The 18,902-nt window shown below is 40.8% G+C and overlaps 1 protein-coding gene and 1 long non-coding RNA gene across 2 annotated transcripts in view; one reads left to right on the top strand and one right to left on the bottom strand.

The window, feature by feature from the left end:
• The window catches only part of LOC127530168 (uncharacterized), a 556,902-nt gene that overhangs the window by 213,088 nt on the left and 324,912 nt on the right, over nucleotides 1–18,902 (top strand). The gene's annotated exons all lie outside the window — the stretch shown is intronic.
• LOC114664556 (progranulin-like) overlaps nucleotides 1–18,902 on the bottom strand; it is a 74,858-nt gene that overhangs the window by 19,373 nt on the left and 36,583 nt on the right. Inside the window, 7 exon segments of the mRNA XM_028818718.2 lie at nucleotides 792–889; nucleotides 974–1,115; nucleotides 5,224–5,315; nucleotides 7,333–7,386; nucleotides 12,423–12,573; nucleotides 12,654–12,766; nucleotides 16,932–17,016. Of these exon segments, the coding sequence (XP_028674551.2) occupies nucleotides 792–889; nucleotides 974–1,115; nucleotides 5,224–5,315; nucleotides 7,333–7,386; nucleotides 12,423–12,573; nucleotides 12,654–12,766; nucleotides 16,932–17,016 (735 nt within the window).

Raw genomic sequence — 18,902 nt, forward strand, 5'->3', positions numbered from 1 at the left:
CCGCAGTCTATTTACACCTACAGGGCAGTGGTCGCTCTTTCAGTGATGAAGATGTGCACATCCTGGACAGGGAGGAACGCAGGTTTGAGCGAGGAGTCAAGGAAGCCATTTATGTGAAAAAGGAACGACCATCTCTGAACCGAGGAGGAGGCCTAAGGGTACATCTTTCACCATCTTACAATGCTGTAATTGCAGCCATTCCCCAACTCTCTGTGAATGGTACTCATGGCCATTGATCAATGGACAATTTGCATATCATTGATCACACGGTCCATTGTTAAGTCAATGGTGCTAGCTTCGGTCATTATGCAAAGGTACTGTTTATAAGGTTGGAGAAACCTGCAGTCAACTGAGACTGAGGAAGTCACTTGGATGAATAATGTAACATATCTCCCTGAAAAAGAACTATGCCCAGATGAACTGAATAAACTTTCTAGAATTGAGGACTGTCCACCAACAAATTATTTAGAGGAAGCGTGTCAGGAAACGTGACGGGGGCTCTTTAATATCAAAGGCAGTATGGCTGTATGGTGCCTTAAACTGCGACTGCCAAGTCAGAAGCTTTTCTTTCCTTTTTCAGAGAGTCTGGTGTGTGTTCCGACCATACAGAGTGTGTGTGTGTGTGTGTGTGTTTATATCTATCTACCTATCAAAAGCCAAATTTACCCCCGGGAAAATAAATTTCTATCTAACCTTTTTTTATTCATTTAGTGATCCCACACCTCCACAATAAAGTACAAAGTGATAGGCAACCCCCCCCCCCCCCCCAAAAAATGCATGAACTATTTTACCTTTGGTAGAGGACAACAGGCCCAGACTCCTTGTTGGTTTCTGCAGCAGGTAGTATTGTCGGGACAGGCAGTCACACTATCACATGGGACATTAAAAACTGCACAAAAAGAACACCAAACTCTTGTTACTGTCAGGGAATGGCAACACCACACATTCCAAGGACTGGATAGTAGAATTTCACCTTTGTCCTCATTTCCCCTTGTTAGTGCCGGAATCTTCTTCCTTAGTGGGGTCTCCCCGTTAGCAGAAACACACGTACTGTGTGGCAGATCACATTTAGTGCCTGCAGGACAGCAGTGTATGTGGTCCAGACAGCACACGGCCTGTAACAAGAAATACACACAACCTCATTAAGACGACCATACAGAATTAAAAACTGATGTGCCACTATAGTTTAACTCCCTCATCTCTCTAAGCAGAGCTTGTCAACAACATTAAGTGGCCTGCACTTGTTCCTAACCCACTGCAATATTTTTATGTTCACTAATACAAAGAAGAAAAAAAAAGCTGAACGGAATATTTGGTCCCATTCTGGTCAATTTGTATATTGACAAAAGTAGTGAGGAAGAAAGATGCTGGGGATGGATTGGCCATACAAGCCCACTACAAATATCACCGGGCAAGCCTTTGCCTGAAATCCTTACAGCAAGAGGAAAAGAGAATGCCCATTGAATAACTGGTGTCAGACATTAAAACAAGTGGGCTATTCCTGGAGTCACAAGGACAGAGATGACTGAAGGACTGTTGTCAGTGGCCCAAGTATTGTAGTGGGCTTCTTTAAGTAAGCAGTCCAAGGATTGACTACACAGAACTCTAAAGAGTGATGATATCAAGGTCAAAGCTCAAACAGGGCCACATTCCTCACTGTAGAACAGCATTGCCTCAGAAAGGCAAACATTATTATTATTAACACTAGAATCCCTGAAGCCTACCAAAAAAAAAAAAAAAAAAAAAAAAAAAACATTCCCGGGCCACCTTAAATTCCTTCGCACCTCTCCATAAGCATCTTTTGTTTTGTAAATGTGTCGATCAGCACAAGCAGCAAGCAGCCTGCCTTCCATCCCCACTGCTACAGCTCAACTCGGGCAAAAAGTTCTCCCAGCTCATGGCTCTTAATCTGGGTTTGAGGTGCCTGGAGGTGTTTTGGGTAAATAATATATCATTTATTTGGAACACATGCATTTCATGTGTGTTTCGTGTCTACAACGATCTATGTAAATGTTGGATGAGAGGAAATGAGAAATGCAAGAAATGTTAAACACATAGCTAAAACAGAAACATTTTTCATGTTATAGTACTAATGACAAAATTTTGACGTGAAGTGTATAAAGTGTGAGGACTGAAGTCCAAATATCAAACAAACACTTTCACAAAAGGTACACATAACAAAACAAGTGCGCTTTTATTCAACACTATAACCGAAGAAAAAGAAATCTGGTTAGGGTACGACATGGACACGACGGCTTAGGTGATGCGGCGATAGTAACTGCTGACTCTTAATCAAGAAGTCACAGGTTCGATTCTGGGCGCTTCCCAGAATTAACGTTTTGAGTACTGAGCTGCTCGTTACTATTATACAATAAAAACATACATTTCATTTGTTTCAGCAACTTGTAAAGGTTAGCGTTTCTTATTTTTTATTCAATTTTATTCTCACAGTCACGTTAATGCTCCCCCTGATCCGACACTGCTAGTTTTCACAATAAGACGTGCTATAACAGAGGTGAACTCAGATGAGGGTTCTGTATCGGAGAAAGAGAACAGAAGCCCTCCCCACAAGAAATGTCGACTCACACATAAGGACAACGCAGCTGTACCAGGCGTAAAGGTGAAAGATGGCACGGTTTGGATGCAGCAAGAGGTCTGGCATCATCCTGCCAGTCAGTTTGCCACATGTATGTTCTTCAACGAAACAGCAGGGCATGCCAAGCTCGCCAAGGTATCATGCAAAGTTCTGTTTGAGATGGTCTTTATGTGAAAAACATTTATAATGTTACTTATACTTAACAGCTGTGTAAAGTGCAACAGGAGCTTCCACCTGCAGCTAAAGTCATTTGCGTACTGAAGTAGCATTGCACATATACTTTGTCAGCGTGCCCGTGTCCATCAAACATAGGAAGCTCTGCAGTCTACTTGTGACTTTACGCTGTAGGAAGTAAATAACATTCGATCTGGCTATTAAATAAGTAACTGACATTTACAAAACAAAAGATGCTGATGTAGAGGTGCGAAGGAATTTAAGGTGGCCTGGGAGTTGTTTTGTAGGCTTGAGGTATTCTAGTATTAAAGATCTGTATCCATCACACTCCGACAGTTAGATCTGTGTACAATCCAGGACCACCACTAGAGTGAGGAACAGTTTATACCCTCAGGTCATAAAGCTACTGGACTGCCACTCACACCGACAACTGAACGAGCAGAACAGAGTTTTTCTTGAGCCTGTCATTTAATGCTATACTTCATGTATTCATTGTCTGCCACTGCTGTAGTAGTACAGTGATGTACTGTGTCAGCCATTTGTGCAAGCAATGAGAAGTGAAGCAAAATGACACTCTTTATTGGCTAACCGAGTAGATTACAATATGCAAGCTTTCGAGGCAGCTCAGACTTCTTCAGGCCAAGATGTAATACAGAAGCTGGAGCTGCCTGCGTGTCCTTTCTTACTAAATTAATCTTGGTTTGGATGAGGTCTGTTAACATTGGACACTAAAGATGTCTCACATAAGGGTTTTTGGTTTAGGATTCTTTCAGAGTGTGTATAAACTCAGGAAATTCCAGCTTCTGTATTACAAAGAACACCGGAGGTGGTGCAGGGTGAGGGCTGTTTGGACTGCAAGGGTGTTCAAGAACATCAACCCCACACAGAAGTGGAAAAAAAGAGGAAGAAGATTGCAGAATACTAGCACGGAGCTTGATAATTAAAAGATATTTCCTGATGTTACATAAGGCTGAAGATAGGCTGCTGTATATTTAAGTTTCTTCCTCCATCCTATCATAACCTTTCAGGGCAGTAACAAATCAAACAGAATAGTAAAAGGAATCTGTGTTTGAGATTTTTTTTTTTTATTAAACTTTCCTTTTTAAAAATGTCAAGGACACTCTTCTTGTAATTTAGAGGTCGGAATACCATTCTGACCCTGTAGTAACAAAACAGCGTGCAAATCACTATAAAAACGCTTCTGTTTCAGCCAGTGCAAGGTGTGTGCTTGACACTCACTGTTCTTCAGAAAAGTCTTTATGCAGATTAGTGCTGGGCGATATCACCAAAATTCTATATCACGGTATTTTTCAAAATTATCCCGGTTTCACGGTATTCAACTGTATTTTTTCCCCATGCATGAGTGGATGTTAACCACATTTTCCACTGCAATTACTGCAGTAGACTGGCTAAGAACCACCTATTCCACCGTCATGAGAATTGTACATTGTACAAAAAACATTTTAATGTGCACACAAGTATTAATACAGGTTTGCATGGCGCTATAAAGTGACAGTTTTCAAGGGGGTGGCACTAATGAAGAGAAGGAATCGCATTACATAACAGTTGCAGTCAATATATAGAACCTTTTTATTGAACAAATTTTAAAAACAACTTAAACTATAATTTTGACAACATATTTTCAACCATCCAAAGAGACATTTATACATCTTCAAATATTCAGAGGTGCTTGTCAAAAGTTGTATTGCACTGAACATGTCTTAGAAAAGGAATAAATAGTAAATATTTTTTGTAAACCAACTACACTTTCTGTTAATGTTATCAATCTCTGTCCACCGACATGTTAGCTATATGGATTGTAATGGCGTTGGTTATCTTGATCCACCGCTTGCTTTTTTTGTTGTAGGCAGTACCTCTAGCAAACACGTCTCCAAGTGACGTCTCACTCGAGTGTCCTCTCGCTTTTTCAGTTTCACTCGAGGACATGGAGGGTGCCAATCTTAGTTCCATACATTCATGGTACTCCAAAGCATGTTTGCAGCTAAGGTGTTGCAGCAAATTGCTCGTGTTGCCGCCTCCGGCGACAATTTTAGCTCGACGGCATTTACAGTAAATAATTGTTTGGTCCACATCCAACCTTTTAAAACCAAAGTATCTCCAGACAACGGCTTCTTTTTTCGGCAAAAGTTCTTCTACGTCATCATGTTCAACTTTATCGTCTACTACAGCTTCATTTTCAGAATGTTCATTCCATTTTCACCGCTCAATATCTCCACTAATGCATGTACTCCGTTGCATGCGTGTTTAGCAGTGTAGCAGTGCAAAAGGTCCCCCCTTACACAGTTTCCGGCTGCGCCACATTCCGAACGTTATTTAGGCTATTTAAACCAGTGTTGCGGTATAAGAAAAATCCATATCATAACAAAAATAAAAAACTTTTCGGTATGAACCAGTATACCTCCCAACACTAGTGCAGATGCTACATAACTTACGTTAGGCATTGGGCAGCAGCCATAGGTGCCATTAAGAAGCAAGCAGCAGGTGGTGTCACTCGGGCATTTGGATTTCCCATCAGGGCAAATCACTGAAAGACAATCAATTGTTATCAACCTATCATAAATAATACATGTACCATGTAAACAAAAACAAGACAATGGAATATCAGCTCTACTTTTATTTTACACACACAGCACCTCACCCTCTTCTTTGTTGATGCTGGGCATAAATAGCTCTGGTTTACTGGTGTTTGCTTTTGTTAAGTGTGCCATAGTGATACTCCCCACTTATAAGACTGAATCAGGTCTGGATTAATGCGTCTTATATTGACTGATGCTGGGGGGTGTACCGAGAACAGGTGTGGAAAAGATTTGAGAACAAGGAAAGGACACCAAGTGTGGGCTGCCAGCTGGATAGCAATGACCTAACCAGATCAGTTAAATATGGACGATCATCAATTCACCATTTCTTTGCCTTCACATAAGAACATAAGAAATTTCACAAATGAGGAGACCAAAGCTAAGAAGAGATGAATGGAGGAGCTCAGATAAGCTATTAAAAGAAAGCTGTTGTTCCCTTGTTAGGTGAAAGTCAGTTAGTAAGGGGAAGTGCATTTAAAACTGAAGCCAAGAAGCTCTAAGCACTACTTGACACAGAGTTGTGAGACCCTGGAACAAACTACCGAGACGTGGAGTTTTAAGAAGAATTTGAACGAGATATGGGGACAGCTTAGCTATTTGCTAAACAAACAGGCTTGACGGACCGAATAGTCTCCTCTATGTTGTTAAATTTCTTATGTTCTAACATATGGCCAGCAGTTACTGTATGCGATTTAAAACTGAACCGTGCTGGCAAAGATTGAATCCCATGTTTGGTAAGCACACATTCTTATTTTGGAACCAAAGATGCTGTGACTACAACATAAAAGCCCCAGCAACTGCAATGAAAATATAAGCTGACCTACAGACGGATGGAAGACGTGCCCACATCTAAGAAGATGCCTCCGAAGCTCTGGAAGTGGACAGAGGAGACTGCTAGGAAACCCACTGCTGCATCATGCTTTGCTAGAAGCTTCCTTCAAATTATTATTAAGAGCCGTCACGCACGTGCGAGTAGGAGGACACTGTATGGACCAAGTGAAGGTAATTCCACGCCAGGCCAGGGGCTGGCGGGGTGCACAAAATCTTCTGCTATTTCTACAGACCAGCCGTGGGAAAACCTTACTCAACCTTGAAGACGTCACTTTCCGGTTCCAGCACCTCGACGGATGTCAGAAGACGGTCACCTCCGGTTCCCCTACGTCACTTCCAGTCCGATTATTTAAAACCACCATCTTTGCAACTCAAGTTCAGTTCTGTTTTGGACTCAGTCTTGTGAACATCTCTGTTCCTTTCAAAACCTTTTGCAGCCAGGAATAACATACGGGTGGCTGCCACAAACCTTTTCAAATGTGTCGAGTGATCTATTTAAAGAGCATAAACCAATATTAAATGAAACTAAGTACATCTAATCCTTAGATTTTTTTTTTCTTTCTTCATCTCAGAGTTGCAGACCCAGCCACAGGGCAATGCACAAACCAGTGTTTCTTCGTGCCGGTCCCAAGTCCAGATAAATGGGGAGGGTTACATCAGGAAGGGCATCCGGTGTAAAATTTTGCCAAATCAATATGCGGACAACATTTTTTTCATCTCAGAGTTACTGCCTTAGCACTAAGGAATGGTATAATATTCCTGGATGGGTAGACGGATGGACAAATACTTATGTGAAAGGCACTATATAATACACAGATCAATAGATCAGTAGATTGATTTTTGGTTTAGTAACACTAATTTCAAAAAGAACAGAAACTGTCAGAGAGCTTATGCCCCCTGTTGGATACACTATGCTACATGCTGGTTGAACACACAAGTAAGAACTTCATTCTAGTCTGTTGATGTGACAACACTACTAAAGGACTGGCACAACTGCTCAAAAATGCAGTTTTCAAAAAAATCTAATTTATATTCTAAACAGTCCATCTACCATAAGATTCCCAAAATCTAAAGCTCTCATGCTACTTGAGCACAAAACAGCTTTAGCTACACTTCAGCATGTGGATACATTACCATCTTCAACAAGATGAACTTTTTCACGGTTAGTGTTCTTCAATTCATCTTGATCTAAATAAAAAAAAAACAAAACACTCTAGTTTACCTTCACAGATCTGGAACACCATCACTGAGATTTCTTGATTTAATTCTAAATTATCCAACATGAGCGTGTGCACACAATGAATTGAAAATGCCATTCCAAGCTTATTATTGATTTGTGCCCATAACTATGGACTGGATGAGGATGGTTGAAGAAACCACTGGGTGGCAGTGGTGTAATGTTTAAGAAACAAGAAAAGTGAAAATTAGTTTGTCTCCTCAATGGTAGGTAGCACTATTTCGCCCTTTAGCAGGTTACTTAATTCTTCTAAAAGGATCACAGATTGTACTGCACAGAAAATTAAATAAGCCACTTAAGAAAACCTATAAATTTGACTGAATGTAGTAAGTAGAATTTAATCAAAAGACGTAAGCATTTTGTGCTTAAAGCATATTAGGAAATTTACTTTTACTTTTTTTTTTTTTTTTTTTTTTTTACAAAGCAACACTCTGAAGGTTTTAAAGATGGAGCGTGGAACAGTACTAGTCTAGTTAAAGAATTAAAAAAAAAAGCTATTCTACAGAAGGAAATAAAAATTGTACTCTTACATGAAAAGAATTACTAATGAAAAGAGCATCAGAAAAATATAAAACTTGAAAGACAAATGAATGAAATAACAGCAATGCCTTTTTTAAAACTTATAAAAGAAATGGAAGGAGGACGTGGCCTTCTCCAAGTGTATTTGCATCTCACGTTGTTTGAGATAAAGATTTAGTACTTTTAATAAAGCAGGTGGCACGGTGGAGCAGTTCGTGTCCCAGGTCCTCCCTGCATGGAGTTGCCTGCATGGGTTTCCTCCCACTGTCCAAAGACATGCAAGTTAGATGAATTGGAGACGTAAAATTGGCCCGTGTGTGTGTGTGTGTGTCTGTTCACCATGTGATGAACTGGAACCCTGTCCAGGGTTTGTTCCTTGCCTTGCACGCTAGGCTACCTGGGACAGGCTTCACCCCTACCACATCAACCCTGGCCTGGGTTAATCAGGTTATAAAACACAGATTTTTCACAAGGCTTTGCTTGTGCTTTTTTTAAATTCACATGTCTACTCCCAAACTAGTGGCAGTACCTACTGGTAGGGGCATACAATAGTCAACTGCTGGAATGTACAAAAACTTTGTTATATCTTAACAAGGTTTAAAAAGTGCCAGTGTCAATATTAGTATAGGGTAGGGGTCCCCAACTCTGGTCCTGGAGTGCTACTGAGACTGCAGGTTTTCATTCTCACCCTTTTCTTAATCAGTGGTCAGTTTCTAATGTTAATTGATTTCATTTCTTTTCATTTTGATTGCTTCATGGTTTTTTTTTTGTTTTTTTTAATATAAACTACCCCTCTGAATTTTATTTTTCCCTTAAATGGCAGCCAATTGAAAATGAGATGCAAGGTGAGCCAACAGATGACCAGCTAAGTCAGAGCCTCAAATTCCAAGCAATTTAATTAGAAGCCGATTTTTGTTGTTAATTAAATCCATTATTTAATTCCATGGCGTGTTGCTGCTCTCATTCTGCCACAGTAGACATTTCCAAAAGTCTTGAATTTCTTTTTCTAAGAACACCATCAAAATGTTTTGTGGACCTGAGCAGATCTACATTACTGACACCTTCACCTTTCTTAAATTTTCAGATACTGTAGGATGGACCCTCGTTAAGTTTGGTCAGGTGTTGGATTTTATTATCTCATTATTGTTTGGATGATAATTAATGGAAAAACAAATAAGAGGTATGCATCTGAGAAAGAAAAAAACATTAACTGAACGATTGTAAGTATTTAACTCACAAATACCAAGGACTGTATTTTGTATGAATCATGCTGCAGAGAACCATAGGATTTATTATTTCTATAGGATTTGTTCTTCATTTAGGTAGAAAAAGAATTAAGTTTGTGCACAGAATATGAGACTGGTGTGCATTCTTTTATGAGAAAATGCTGACCTCTTGATACTAACAGAACACCCTGTGATATTAAAAATCAATGTCATAGTTTCTGAATTCTTGCTTAAAGCTATAAGAATGTAATTTTTTTTATAAAAAATATACTGATCTATAAGAAACTGCTTTAAACTGGTCTTGTGTGTGTGCTGATAAAGGCGAATTTTTAGGAATGCGAGTGCCCTGATGACTCTAAGTTGGTAATAAACTCTGTACACTCCTGCATGTAATAAATTAGGATGTAACCGTAACTTACAGCAATCTATGTATGACCTCAAAATGAACTGCCATGTTTTTCTCTCTTTGGTTAATGAATAAGCTAGGTAATAAAAATTGAGGATATTTTCTTTCTCTAACTCACCAAGAATAAAGAAATTGTTTTTTATTTTAAATTGGTGTTTTTGTCTCTCATTTTCCAACTTCAGTGTCCACAAGTCCTAAACGGCAAGTCAATTAAAATAAAGTTAATCATAAGCAAAAACTGCTCACTAATGAAGACAATGGTTAGAATGAAAACCTGCAGCCCCACAAGCCCTACAGGACTGAAGTAGGAGTCCCTCGGTATAGGGGTACCTATTTTGCATTTAGGAGTCATTTACTGCACCGTAACAGTGTCCTAAAATAACAAAAGACTTTCTTAGTGTTACGTGGCCTATGCTGACCAACGTTGTGGTGCCCTCTGCTACCTTTTCACTTTGTCACTGTGGCACCAGAAAGTGCACGCTATAATCCTGGATTGTAAGGTGGGCACCTCTTCATCTGATAACTACAGAGCAGCAGCTCTTACATCCCATATCATGAAGACCTTCGAGAAGGTGGTCCTGGGACTACACCTGTTGTGAAAGGCCACCTGTGAGAATGATGTCTCACTGTCATACCACTAAGGAAGGGTATAATATTCTTGGATGGACAGATGGATAGACAGACAGACAGACATGTGGAAGACAGTATTAGATGGGCAGACAGACATGCGAAAGGCACTGTACAATACACAGTTCAATAGATCAGTAGATTAATTTTTGGTTTAGTAACGGCAATTTCAAAAAGAACAGATATTGTTAGAGAGTTTATGCCCCCCTGCTGGATACAATATGCTACATGCTGGTTGAACACACAAGAAAGAACTTCATTCTAGTCTGCTGATGTGACAACACTACTAAAGGACTGGCACAACAGCTCAGAAATGCAGTTTTCAAAAAATTTTATTTATGATTATGTTGGTTGGTTGATTTGTTTTAAACCTTTGTTTTTTTGTAAAATGAATTACTTGTATGGAATGTTTTTGATTTTTATGAAAATTAAAAGAAACAGTTTTCAAAAAATCTCATTTATGTTCTAAACAGTCAATCCAACATTAGGGCCCCAAAATCTAAAGCTCTCATGCTACTACTCTTCTAATAACTACAGACCGGCAGACCTTTGAGAAGGTGGTCTTGGACTCCACCTGTGAGAATGAATGTCTCTTGATTTCTCCAGTGCCTTCAGTAACATCCAGCCATCCCTACTAAAGGGTCTGGTCAGGGATATGCAGATGGATAAGCCTAATTTACGTCGGCTTTTGGTAACTCTAAGCACAGATCTACTTCTACATTCAGCCCATTTTTGTATTAATTTGTTAGGGAGGCCTAAGGAAACTGAACATTTTCTGAAACCTTCTAACTAGTAATATTAATAAACATTAAAATACAAAGGCCAGACATTTACTTATTGTTATTAAGAATTGTTAAAATGAGTCTTTGTTCCTCGTCGTATATTTTTCCACATTAATCTGCCAACCTCTAAATCTGCTCTCAAAAACGATGGTATACCAAGAGAGGTTCTAAAAAACTAAAAATATGTTGGATGTCCAAATTGGAATGCATATTCAAAAGCCCTCTTTCTATGAGGGATGTTCAAAAAGTTTCTGCACTTTTTAAGAATTTAAAAAATATATATTACATCACTTTTCTACATAGACACCTTTCCTTTGCGATGCAATTTTCCCAGCATCATACCACCTTTTTAATGGCCAGTTAATGTCTAATATAAAAGTGTGGAAGATTTTTGAACATCCCTCGTGCATTGTTTTATCACACACACACACACACACACACCCCCCCCCCCCCTTTTTTTTTTTGGTTCCCTCATGTAACACTGGGTGACTGCTTGCATACCGTATCACAGGTAGAGAGCACTGGACTCGTAAAGAGAACAGAAGCCAAGAAAAATGAATTTTTAACAAGTTTCTGTGCCACAAACTGAATAAATGCCAAGGCCTCACTAACTTCTAAGGTGTTTTCTCAAAGCAGGAACTTTGTTTTCAGGAATCGATTAGTTCTTGTGGGTCACTTGTGGTCCTTGGCCAGTTTCATGTATTGCATTCACACCGCACAACAGGAAGTGTAATCATCATTATGCGAAATAAGCAAAGTGCAAAGAAGAGCGGTGCCTTGCAAAGTGAACGGCGTGTTCAGATGTCCTTGGGGGACAACCCCCACTTTATTGGTTTGATCCAATTGCAACTTCATGGGGGGGCAGATTATTGCTTCGATAACGGTGCAAGGCGCAGCACATCAAGGAGGTGGCTATGAAGAGTGATGTGGTGGGAAGTGCGGTGCAATTGGGAGTTCACTGGGGACAAACCTTACTGCTCAGGTGTGGTGCACGGAGCAGCGCGCCAGGGAGGCAGCAATAGAGAGCTATATAATGGAGTGCCACACTTTGCACCACAATACTCTTCAAAAGTTCAAACTACTAACACATATGCGAGATGGCACCAATGCTGGTCTTCAACCACTCAGCACGCTTTATCAGCCAAGCCCCAACCATGATAGCTCCTGGTTGAATGAAAAGTGCATACCTTGGAGCAGGAGCTAAAAGAAGGTTCTAGGAACTACAAACGGCCAGAGTTCCAGTGCTGGGAATGCTACAAAATTTCCAGTTTTTTTTTTTTTTTTTTTTTTTTTTTTTTTTTTTTAAACTTCTTGGTTCCTGAAAAAAACGTTCCAGCTGTGGGAAAGCGCCTGTTAATGACTACAATTATTACCAAGCTTGGCACAACTATAGAGAGAATGGAAACAATGCCAGGCCAAATAAATACCTTCCTCATTCTCCCAGGAGGCTCTCGGCCTAGCAGCAAACTTACTCCACATGGGAGTATATTTTCCTTCAGCCATCACACATTTTGAGTGAGCAACATCACACTTGGAGCCAGATGGACAACAGTGTAGCTTGTCCTCGCAGCACACAGCCTAAGAAACAAGAAAAAGGCCATCTCAAAACATATGGAAAATTCAAAAATATGAGAAGCAAATCGATAAAAGCATGGTACCTCAATCATTGGACAGCATCCCCAGGAGTCATCAGGCAGTTTACAGCAAGTGGCATCATCAGGGCACTCAACCTCACTGTCAGGACAAACAATGGCCCCAAACACTGAGCTTTCTACAAAACAAGAAAAAAAAAACACTTTCCATGGTAGCTTGCCGAGAACACGACACCATTTACAGTGGAGGATAATATTTGATCCCCTGTTGAATTTGTAAGTTTGCTCACTTACAAAGAAATGATTAGTATCTAAATTTTTATGGTATTTTCATTTTAATGAAGAGACAGACAGAATATCAACCAAAAATCCAGAAAAAAAAACATTACATAAAAGTTATAAATGAATTTGCAAGTCATTAAGAGAAATAAGGATTTCATCCCCTACAACCCTGCCAGAATTCTGGCTCCCACAGATGGATTGATTTTGATTTGATTGTGGCATACAGCCAATTACAGACACTCCTGATATGGTAGTTTCATTATAATGGAGACAGAGAATATCAACCAAAAATCCAGAAAAAACACATGACATTAAAAAGTTACAGTATAAATTGATTAGCATGTCATTGACAGGAATAAGGATTCGATCCCCTACAACCCAGGCAAAATTCTGTCTCCCACAGATTGGCTGTGTATCCATGTGGCACACAGATTACAATCAATCAATCACAGATGCTCCTGATATCAACTTGGTGTATAAAGCACGCCCAACCACAGAATCTATTTCTTCCATTCCAACCTCTCCAACACCAAAGGGCTGTCAAAGGACGTCAGGAACAAGACCTGCACAAGGCTGGAATGAGCTACAAGACCATCTGAAAGAAAGTTGGTGGGATTATTCGGAAATGGAAGAAATATAAAACCACCATCAACCGCCCTCGGTCCGGAGCTCCATGATTCAGAGGTTCACTGGCAAACTTAAGACGGGCCTTTACGTGTGACTTCTTGAGCAGGGGGACCTTGTGGGCGCTGCAAGATTTCAATCCATGACGGCATAGTGTGCTACCAATGGTATTCTTGGCGACTGTGGTCCCAGCTGCCTTCAGATCATTGACAAGCTCCTCCTGTGTAGTTCCTTGCCTTGTTCCCGACATCGTTTGACAGCTCTTAAGTGTTGCCCATGGTGGTGGGAGAGGTTGGAATGGAAGAAATGGATCCTGTGCACAGGTGGACTTTACACACACAACAAGTTGAGATCAGGAGTATCTGTGATTGGTTAATTGATTGTAATCTGTGTGCCACATGGGTACACAGCCAATCTGTGGGAGCCAGAATTTTGCCTGGGTTGTAGGGGATCAAATCCTTATTCCTGTCAATGACATGCTAATCAATTTATAACTTTAATGTCATGTGTTTTTTCTGGAATTTTTGGTTGACATTCTGTCTCTCTCTCCATTATAATGAAACTACCATAAAATTAGAGAAGGCCGATGTCTTTGTAAGAGAGCAAACTTACAAATTCAGCAGGGGATCAAATAATCACTACCTCTCCCCCTCCCCATTGTATAAGGGGAATAGCCATGGACATTGAAAGTGTCCAATAAGAACGAAGAAAAACACAATACGAGTATGTCTATTATATGAATGCATATTGCATTTGGACACCATGATTTGATTTTGTGATTAAAATTGAAATTTTAACATCTTTGTTACTGCCCTGATTAACTCCAAAATGCCATGATAAAATGTGATCATGTGATCTGTAACCATGCTACCTAACAGGGAAGAAAAAAAAAAAAAAACCAACTCATTTTACCTTCTATAAAAATTCTACCATTTAAAGTCATTCACAATTACAATAATCATTTATAATAATCATTTATCTGGGATCCATCTTTTGTGAAGATGGAGGATGCAGTCAGGAAATAAAAAGGCACCTAAACAGTGGTTCGGTTAATGATGACATCACTGAATACAAATCTAGACAAGTAGACATACAGTATTATATCTAACAGATCAAACGTCTGGCTGGGTAATGTGCTTATCTGGCCGACTGTAACATATGGATGCAAAGGATGGACCCTCAAGCAGGCAGACACAAAGACCACAGATGCTTGTGAAATGCGATGCTACAGACAGATGCTCTGCTCTCGATGCTACAGACAGATGCTCTGCTCTAAGTGTCATGGGAAGAACATCATACTAACAGATAGGGTTCTCGGGCAGCCAAATGAAACCATGCAACTATTTCATAAAGTAAGAAAGTAAAAATTTGGCTATTTTAGGCATATCACAATGAAAGCTATCTATATGAAGACAGCCATCATTTAGGGATGTATAGAAGGCAACTGCAACAGAGGGCGACAGAGGAGAAGATGGACTGAGGATATTTCGGAGTGGACTCGGATGGGAATCAACAGAAGACCAGGAGGCCTGGAGACAGGACCCACTCGCCACCAACCCTTCGACTGAAGGACAGTATTGAACAACAACTTTCAATGTGGCTGCCACATACAAATTTGTCCAAGTGTGAACCAAACGGCCACTAAAATGGCAGTGGCAGATGTGTAATGTATGTGCAAAACAGATGGGAGGTGCTCGCCAGTACAATTCTGTGCTGCCTTCACCACCCGCTGGGGTTCTTTGTGATCTCAGGCTGAGCAGATGGCTCTATACAGCCGTTTAGTATGGACTCCACTGTGTAAATGTACCAGATGAGAATCACAGATGGAGACATGAAGACAGGGTTATGCCCACTCCAGGTCACCACTGAAGGCGACCCCAACTGAGAGAGCACCGACAACCCTCTATGCCAGTGTTTCTGAAGCACTGTTGGGTCGTGGGTTGCTGCCGGCAGGTTGATATGGTTTTTAATGGTAGTGGGGTGCAAATAGATCACCACTCCAATGACGGCACTCATTCCTCCAACCAACAGCCACCCATCGCTCAGACAATCATGCTCAATTCACCTAGGGGAAGCTGTCACAATCACATTTAGCTCATCAACCCCAAATAACCGATATATACACAACCCCACTGCAATGATCACGCTCATGGTTCGAATGATCACACTCGCCTCACCAAGGGGAAAACCCCACAACACCCTGACCCCAACACCCAAAACTGGTCAATTCACTGAGGTGGATCCACCCCCTACGGAGGGTTGTGAAGACATGTACATGGGAAGTGAGTGGGTCACACTTTGAGAAACTTATACAGAATATACTCTGCTGTAGACATCCCTCCTGTTTCGGATGTTTATGACCAGCTCTTTGGTTTTATGGATACTAGTAGCAAGATTGTTATCCTGGTACCACTGTGCCAGAAGGTCAATTCATTCTCTGTAAGGTGACTCATCATTGGTGATCAAGCCTATGACAGTGGTGTCATCAGTAATTTTTCCCTGGTTACACTGTCATAACGGGGCATCTGTGCCTGTGTTGACAACAAGACTGGAGGAAGTGATGCTGGCAGTTCTTATGTTTGGGTACTGTCAGTTACAAAACATTCCGAGTGGCAGCAGGGCATAAGACAATAGCTTGCAGCCATGCACTGGTTTCATGCCTGGTGTTTTTTTTTTTTTTTGTCCACCTGACAGCCTTTGAATGTTACTGAAGTTTTTTTTTTTTCCTTATAATGCATAGTATATGAAAAGTGTCACTCAAAGTGCAGACAATCCTTGTACATTGTCACACACACGCGATTAGGGGGCAGCCAAAAAGACCAACGGAGCGCGAAAACTCACTGGATGGGAATATAAGATGGTGTACTAACACTTCTCTCTTTTTCCCATCAGAAAGGCCAAAGAACAGACGAATCCCGATACATGAAGTCTCCGCTAAAAAACTGAGCACGAACAAGGAAGAACTTCCGCATTCCAGCCGTCCCCCCGTGACGACTTCAACCCGGTCGCCCTCTGATGACATCATCTTCATCCCATCCCATCCACGTCATCTCTACACCAATTTCTGGTCCATCCTCCATAAAAACTAGCCGCCTTTCCAGTATGATTGCCAAATGTATAAGCTAATTCTTACGCTCTGTACAAGAAGGAGCGAATATTCTGGTTCAGCTACAGTATATGGGGACAGTTGCCCAACCCTTAATCTGTCTCTTTTTGACAATATGCATTCAGTACTGACAGGCAACTACAGAATCAAGTGTGTTGTTTTAGCATGCCACCTTGAAATATGCAGACTAAACTCAAAAATAACCCCATCCTCAAGAGGAAAAGCAAAGGGACTACAAAAGGGGCAATTAGGATATTTCAAAAACAACATAATTACTTTGACCCTCAGACGTCTCAGCACAGCAGAGACGCACACTCACTGTGAACACCTACCTCCATGCTGCATACAAGAACTTCCATCCTTGCTACACGTGTAACCATTGGGACAGCAATGCTGCCCATCGCCACAGGACACACCCTACAGAGGGGAGAGGCACTGATATGAAAAACAAAACTACATTTAGCAATAAGAAAGAAAGACAGTTTTAAAGATAGTGACTTTTTTTATTCAAAAAGGATATTAGAATGACTATATTGCTCAGTATCTCCTAAAGAACATAAATGTACAAAAAAAAAAAAAAAAAAGTTACGGCACCCTTGTAGGCTTTTTTTTGTGGTGTTTTTTTTATGGCAACACTAGTGTTTCTCGTTCAATTCAATTTTGTATGGCTTAACATGTATTCCGATCTGACCGAGATTGCTCTTATTTGCACACATATTCTTTAAAGAAGACAGAAGTGGTTTAATGCTGTGTTCCATTTACCTTGGAAGCCGATGTCGGACCTGGACGGGACGTCTCATACGACTTGACCCCATGCTAGTAAAAAAATTTTAAAACCAATATGAACACCTTCAGGAAAACCTTTCCGGATGTTTTTGCTCTTTTGGAATATCATGCCATAAGTGCCAGAAACTGGCTGGAATACCCCACAAAAGACTTGAGGCTGCAGTGGCTGCAAAGGAGCAACTGCCAAATGTGAAAAATCGGAGGGCTAAAGGGAGCAAATACTTTGTCACAGGTGAACTTTTCAGTTCGTGATCCGTTGTTTCTTTTATAATAAAAATAATTTCACATCAGAATGTGTGTTTTATTAAGCATTGTAAATTAAAGCAATTTAAATCTGCTGTAGTTTTAGGTGGTAACCCTGTAAATTCCACCAATAGTCTGGAGGAGGGAATCCTACCTGTACACTGTCTGCACTCATGCCATCACCTGCTCATCCGTCCATTTTTTAAAATGTGTTTATTTTTTCCCCAACACAGGGTCATGTTAGAGTCCAAGCTTACCCTGGCAGAAACTGATGAAAGGCAGGAACTAACCCAACTCTTTTATAGGTTTACTAGACAAAGAGCCCGTTTCGACAACGTCAGATGAAACGGGCACGAGTGCAATAGTAGTAAGTATAAGCACCACAAACCTAACATAGGTGTATTGAATGAATGTGTAATTAGGCCTGGAGCTGTAGTCGAAATCGCCTTTCAGGCCTCTAAAGCTTTTGCGGCCGTAAATCCGCTGCCTGCCGCGATGTCGGTCTCTTAAGGTTTTTCAGGGAGCTGCGCAGAAGGCGACTGCGCATTCGGCTTCGGACGTCCACAGAATGAGTAATTAGGCCTTGAGCTATAGTCAAAATCGCCTTTCAGGCCTCTAGAGCTTTAATCGAAGTCGCCTTTCTCTTTGAATTTTTGCGGCCGTAAATCCGCCGCCTCCCGCGATGTTGGGGTTGGATGTCAGTCGAAGTCGCCTTTCTCTTTGAATTTTCGCGGCCGTAAATCCGCCGCCTCCCGCGATGTTGGGGTTGGATGTCAGTCGAAGTCGCCTTTCTCTTTGAATTTTCGCGGCCGTAAATCCGCCGCCTGCCGCGATGTCGGTCTCGTAAGGTTTTTCGGGCAGCTGCGTAAAAGGTGACTGCGCATTCGGCTTTGGACGGACGTGAGTGAGGAGACTGGCGAATTATGTATTAAGATAGGGCACTAGACTACAACAACAAGGCAGCCAGTTCATTGCTCATCCTTAAAAGATTATGTGACTTAACCTGCCAGTAAATAGTTGTAATGTATCAGAAGTTGACTTAGATAAAGGTGTCACCCTCACATGTTGAAAGTAGAAAGGGTACCCAGACTTAAAAGTTTCTGCTCCAATACCCCTTTGAAGAAGAGATACAAAAATGAGCATTACTAAAACATACAATAATAATTGTATTGCCCTAATAAATGAGAATTATTAATCAATAGAGAGCCTGCTAAATAGATAACCCTAAAGTATAGCCAAAATGCATATTCTGCTGGGACAGAATTCTGTGATGG

Source organism: Erpetoichthys calabaricus, chromosome 14 (assembly GCF_900747795.2).
Source record: "Erpetoichthys calabaricus chromosome 14, fErpCal1.3, whole genome shotgun sequence".
Lineage (NCBI taxonomy): Eukaryota > Metazoa > Chordata > Cladistia > Polypteriformes > Polypteridae > Erpetoichthys > Erpetoichthys calabaricus.